The 6,084-nt window shown below is 46.4% G+C and overlaps 1 protein-coding gene across 3 annotated transcripts; it reads left to right on the plus strand.

The window, feature by feature from the left end:
- THYN1 (thymocyte nuclear protein 1) lies at nucleotides 1-5,381 on the plus strand. 3 transcript variants are annotated; one of them, XM_037138292.2, is made up of 8 exons: nucleotides 1-78; nucleotides 433-559; nucleotides 1,926-2,107; nucleotides 3,386-3,454; nucleotides 3,790-3,882; nucleotides 4,392-4,487; nucleotides 4,725-4,875; nucleotides 5,204-5,381. In XM_037138292.2, the coding sequence occupies exons 2-8, from the start codon at nucleotides 517-519 to the stop codon at nucleotides 5,248-5,250; spliced, it is 681 nt and encodes a 226-aa protein (XP_036994187.1). In that variant the 5' UTR covers nucleotides 1-78; nucleotides 433-516; the 3' UTR covers nucleotides 5,251-5,381. The 3 variants fall into 3 exon arrangements, with proteins under 3 accessions (XP_036994187.1, XP_053515422.1, XP_036994186.1); XM_053659447.1 differs by lacking the exon at nucleotides 1-78 and adding an exon at nucleotides 149-169; XM_037138291.2 differs by lacking the exon at nucleotides 1-78 and adding an exon at nucleotides 176-282.
- Nucleotides 5,382-6,084: the final 703 nt, after the last annotated feature.

Raw genomic sequence — 6,084 nt, forward strand, 5'->3', positions numbered from 1 at the left:
CAGCACCACGCGTCCTACGTACTGTAGTGCACTCTGGGAGCTGTAGTGCGCTGCGTGGCCCCTGCACTCCAAGTTCAGGTGGGTCTGCGGCAGGAGCAGGAACTACAACACCCAGAGACCCGTGGGGCCGGGGGGCTCCGGGGACGCTTGCTGAAAGCGCCTCCAGAAGGTTGGCTTTGGTTCCGTCTGCGTCTGCGGAGTGTTGGTAGTTCAGCCTCCCGAGAAAGCGGTGAACGAGTGAACCAAGGATCGAGGGAAAACCCAAGAAGAGTTTGTGGGCAGGTTACGCGAGATGGAAATGGGGTCGTAGATAATTGGAGGAAGCATTTGCGGGGTGGAAACCCCACCCAGTTGTCTGGGTGCTTCGCAAAGGAGCCTCGGTGCTGAAACACTCTGAATTTCCTTTCATTGTCTCCATCTTGCTCTGCGCAGGTTTTTGGGGACAGATACAGAGTTGCCTCTGGTATCACTGTAGATTCCAGAGTCTTCCGCTCTTCAACCCCGTGCGGGTAGATCATGCCGAGACCCAGGAAGAGACTGGCTGGGGTTTCTGGGCAAGGTGAGCTTGCACCTAGGTTGCAAAAAGGCAGCCTCACAGAGGACTTTTCTCTAGGGTGTTTAATACTGTTCCTTTTCGACTTCTGCCTGTGGGCAGATTCCTTTGTGGATTATTTTTTGTGTTATTCCTAGTCGCCCTCCATCTTCTCTTTACTCCCTACCAAGCTTATACCCAGAGCCCTTTCTGTTCGTTTGTTCATTCAGGCAATAGCGGTTTGGTAAGCACAACAAGCGTTTGTGATATAAGGTGGCACGTACTTTTCCTACTTGCAGGAAGAATGCAGACAGACGTAAGTGAAAGGATCCAAGACACTGGATTGCTAGGTGTAGAAGAGCAGGCAGGAATCACAGAGAAGTCTGTGAGAAGGAAGTGGAGTTTGAGTCCACTCTTAAAAAATGAGAGGCTTTCCACATGCAGAGGAAACAAGGTGTCTCTTAACTCCAAAGGAGCCTTTAGGAACTAGGCTAGGGAGGTTCGGAGATTTAGACATCCAGAAATGATATTTAGTGACTGACATAAGAACTTTGACTTCATTGAGAGGCTGGGTAGAGTAGTCATTAGGTGTGGATTCAGATAGACCAGAGTGACAGGTTCCTGATTCTACTGTTTACCGATTGTGTCCCATTTTCCAGATGAATAAAATGTCTCATAAGTTACATGGATTAACAATTACAGTTAGGGTAACAGAGAGGTGTGTCATGTAGTAAGAATTTAACAACTGTTAGCTGTTGAGTTCCTACTGTGTTCCAGGCACATTTTCTCTAACTAACTTAGGATGAAATCCAGTCTCTATCATGTCTATAGAAAGTCCTGAACGAGGTGCTTCATCCAGCTTCTCTTGGTGCCATCAGCAGAAAGGAGGCAGCCATAAAAGCAGTGATCCAGAAGAAAAGTATGAAAAGTTGATGAGAATAATAGCTAATATTTATTATTTACTATAAAGCCAGGCATTGTCTTAACCCCATTGTTTCCATTATATTATTTAATCTTCAAAAAAAGGCCGTGGAGTGTGGGCTTACTTCTTCATTGGGAAGAATAGCCTCAGCAAAGGCACAGGAGGGGGTGAGGGAAGGAAAACATTGACTACTTACCGTATGCCCAGGTACTCAGCTGGGACCTTTCATTTTAAACTGCAACCATGTAAGGCACCCTTATCCCATTGAATGACTAGTCCAGAGATATCCTGGGAGGTAGGCATTCTGGTCCCATTTTTATAGAAATAAGTTCAGCGAGTGAGCTGCCACTGTTGGTCACTGACGGATCCAGTATTTGAATCCAGTCTGACTCCAAACATGCTTTTTCCACAATGGAACATAATCTGTCAGCAAGTATGACAGCTCCCTTCTTTTTGCTTCTCCTATTGCAGACAAGAAGGGACCAGCAGGAAAGCGTATCAAGACTAAGAATGCAAATGAGGCATCAGCTAAAGTGGAGAACTCCAGCCCTCCGAGGACTTCAGCCCTTAAAAGATGTGGGAAGAGTTCAAGCAGCTACTGGCTCATGAAGTCAGAGCCAGAAAGCCGACTAGAGAAAGGTGTGGATGTGAAGGTGAGACCATGTACCTGTTTCTAACCCCTTCAAGCTTATTTTTTTAATAAAAATTTAATATGGACACTACAGGGTTCTATTACTAGCTTCATATCTTTGAAAGGTAGGGAAAAGATAATGAGGAATAAAATCAACAGGATTTATTACCATCAGCTATCTCTTGTGAATTTTCTAGCTACAAGAGAGGTGGCAAACTTTCTCTGTAAAGGGCCAGATGCTAAATATTTTAGGCTCTCTGCTCTTAGAGTTGGCATTGCAGTTTGGCTGTTGTAAGAAAGTTGTCAGATCCGAAAGATAAAGAAATGGTGGCTGGGTTCCTGTAAAACAGGGTCCACAAAATCAGGCTTGGGGCTAGACTCGTCCTGGAAGCGGTAGTGTGCCAGCCCCTAATCTAGACATTTGAATTGTAGATTGCCTTTTTCTTGCCACCTGGCATGTTCCCAGGGAATTCATGTAAATCAACTTTAGTAATAGCGCAGAGAAAATATAATTAAAAATGTTATAGAATAGATAATATTTAATAAATGAAACAAAAATAACCAGTGGATTGCTTTATGCTGTGGGTTATCCATTCAACTAATCCTTGTAATTAGCAAGGTTAAGGTAACAGAAAGCTTACTACACTTACCCAATACAAGTGTGTCTGTAGAGAGTTTATTCTTGTATTATTATTTATTAATTATTATATTATTTCCCATATGAACAATTGCGAACCTACTTTTGTGCACCTGGTAACATGAAGGACAATGAGCTGGATTAAGTTCTGTGTTCAGGTAGCCCTCAAAATGAGCTGATACCTTAATATTTAGTTTTCAAGGCACAAAAATAAGAAAAATGATGTGCTTTTTCCTCCTGAAAAGTATATTAGCATGACCATTCATATGTATTACTTGAGACATATGTCATTGCCTCTTCTGTGTTTTTCTATAGCAGACTGTACTTACGTTGTTTTGTAATGTTTTTCACAAAAAGTTTCCCCCAATGGACAGTAAACTTTATGGGGACAACACTCCCCAACAGTAATATTAATAATAATTAGTCACCTAATTATTGCAGGTGTAGCATTGTATGCAGTGTCATGCGTAGTAACTACTCAGTTTGCTGAATGGAAAAACAAAAAGGAAAAACAAGTGCCTCTTTAGAGCTGTTTCCCAGTGAACTACATCCTTCTGCTGTAGCCAGGAGTACTCCCAGTGTACGGGCAGCAGTGGCTTTCCATGTATCCTTACCAACTGACCCCGGGCTATTTAAGGAATGGCTTTATTTCCTGTTGCCTAGTTCAGCATTGAGGATCTCAAAGCAGAGCCCAAGCAGACAGCATGCTGGGATGGTGTTCGCAACTATCAGGTAAGGTAAGGGGCAGAGTGGGGTCGGTCCCTGCCGCCTCCTTATGGGTTTTGCAGTAGCAAGCTCTCTGGGCCAAGGTTGATTTTTCCCAGAACCCAAGCAAAAAATGTACCCCAAAACACCTTAGTTACTCTGACGGCATGCAGTTTGCAAATGGTGTATGTTTTAGCCAGTGTCCTGATACAAGTCTGGGTATCTTGGCAAAAGCAAGAATTGAATTGGGGGAAACCGTTAAAGAAACACTCATTTAATAAAAGCAGAGTTGCTTTCTGCTGACAGCTGGTGTTTTCCAGTTGGTAGAGAGGATAGTTCCTATTTCCTCTCTCCTGGGACAGGCCCGGAACTTCCTTCGAGCCATGAAGCTGGAGGAAGAAGCCTTCTTCTATCATAGTAACTGCAAAGAGCCAGGCATCGCAGGCATTGTGAAGGTTAGTTGTACAGGCTCTGGCCACATGTAGGTGCAAGGTGCTACAGCTTAAATAGGTAAGAAAAAAGTATCCCCCTCCCTGTCCCTGCTCTCACAGTATTGTGGGAAAACCGCCTGGGCCCCTTCCTATGTGACGAGGATTTCAAGAACAGGCCTCCATTTCAAGTCTCACTGGCAGACTTCCCTCCATCTCTACACCTTGGTCTTTCACCCCAACAAGCCTGATGGTAGCTCTTCTGAGCCAGCAGATATCGGGATAAAATTATTATCCACAGGTGAAAAAGCAGTGGCACCAAAAACATAAAGATTTTTGTCAGAATGAGGTTGGTTTCCTGTTTCCCTTAGACTGCATTATTTCCGGATACCTGAGCCCCCACTGGCTCTATAGCCAGGCAGGTGGGGTAAGAATGTGCAGGGCTGGAACTGAAGATTGGACTGGGATTAAAGGTTGGCCATGGAGCTGACTCTCCAGGCGAGTGATTGGAGGTGTGGTTGCGGTTTTGGTTGCAGATTGTGAAGGAGGCTTACCCAGACCACACACAGTTTGAGAAAAACAGTCCCTATTACGATCCATCCAGCAAAAAAGACAACCCCAAATGGTCCATGGTAAGGACTACTGTTTTTCCTGTTTCACGAGGGGAAGGCTGGACAAAGGGAGGATGGAGGTCTGGGATCTGTTTAGGTCGAGACATAGAGCCCGGTTGACTCGGATGCAGTTCCCTTGACGTTGGAAAGAGCACAGCACTCGCAGTACTGCCCACGGGAACCTTCCGCAGCAGCGGGAACACAGAGTGGACAGAGTCCAGCTGGGCCTTTCTGCCCCACACACTATTGTCACGTTAGGTGGACGTGCAGTTCGTCCGGATGATGAAGCGTTTCCTTCCCCTGGCTGAGCTCAAAACCCACCACCTAACTCACAAAGCCACTGGCGGGCCTTTGAAAAACATGGCACTCTTCACCCTCCAGAGACTTTCGGTTCAGCCCCTGACCCAAGGTAAGCGCGGGCCCCCTGCCTCCTCACCTGCACACCAGGACAGCACTGGCAGCTCACACTCGCTGACAGGTTACACTTGGGCCCGGGACTTAAGCACAGTCCATCTTAAGAGATGCCTGGAGCATCTCTGCCGAAGGAGACACGCCCTGTGTTGGCCATTACCGTGTACCCAGTACCCAGCAGTGCTTGGCGTGTAGTCACCCCCCGTGACTAGTTTCTGAATGAAGACCACCTGCCTCTGTGACTGGAGTGGTGCCCAGCACACCTTCCCTGCTCAAGAGGAGACACAGACCTGACTCTCTTCCTTTCTTTTTCCTTTTTTTGGTAGAGGAGTTTGATTTTATTTTGAGCCTGGAAGAAAAGGAACCAAGTTGACTGAGACACTTGCTGGAATGGGCAAGGCATTACTCCAGAGAAATGAAGCTTTTGTAAGAGCACATGTAAGGAGGCTTGCTTGTTATATTCATTCGAGGTTTGTACTTTTCTCAATAAAACCCTGATCTCAAGTTGGAGAGCTGTTCTTTTACAACAGCACTGGGTGGAGTGTGACCCTCCACTGTGGGTCTTCGACGTCTCGGCTGCTCTCGCGCCCCTCGGCCGTGCGCAGGGCCACCTCCATCGGCTTCCTTCACTGTGGCAAAGGTCAGCACGTGGGGCGCAGTCTGTTAAGACCCACTGAAGCGGACCTTTGTCTTTTCACAACAGCCTTCCTCACCTGCCCTGGGGTCATGTGGGCCCGCCCCACAGGGGTTTAAACCAGTAGTTTTATCAGGATAAAATTATTAACCACAGGTGAAAAAGCAGTGGCACCAAGGATGTGCTTTTATGATTTTTGTCAAAATGAGGTTGATGCCCTGTTTGCCCTAGGCACTGCATTATTGCAGATACCTGAGCCCTTATTGGCTTTACAGCCAGGCAGGTGGGGTAAGAATGTGCAGGGTCAGAACTGAAGGTTGGATTGGGATTAAAGGTTGGCCATGGAGCTGACTCTCTAGGAGAGTGGTGTTACTGGGCTGATAAGTTGTGCAGGAGTTTCAGGGCAGGTTGCTAGACTGGAATTCATCTCTTAGCCATGTGTTTACTAAAACACATGGTATTAATAAAGCTCCCACCCATGTTCACCAGAGGGCAGGCATTTTGCTGGTTATGGTGGGAGTCTGTGTTGCCTTGTGTGCGAGGTGCGGCAGTGTGAATCAGAAAAGACTCAAA

Source organism: Artibeus jamaicensis, unplaced genomic scaffold (genome assembly GCF_021234435.1).
Source record: "Artibeus jamaicensis isolate MK-2021 breed Jamaican fruit bat unplaced genomic scaffold, CSHL_Jam_final scaffold_660, whole genome shotgun sequence".
Lineage (NCBI taxonomy): Eukaryota > Metazoa > Chordata > Mammalia > Chiroptera > Phyllostomidae > Artibeus > Artibeus jamaicensis.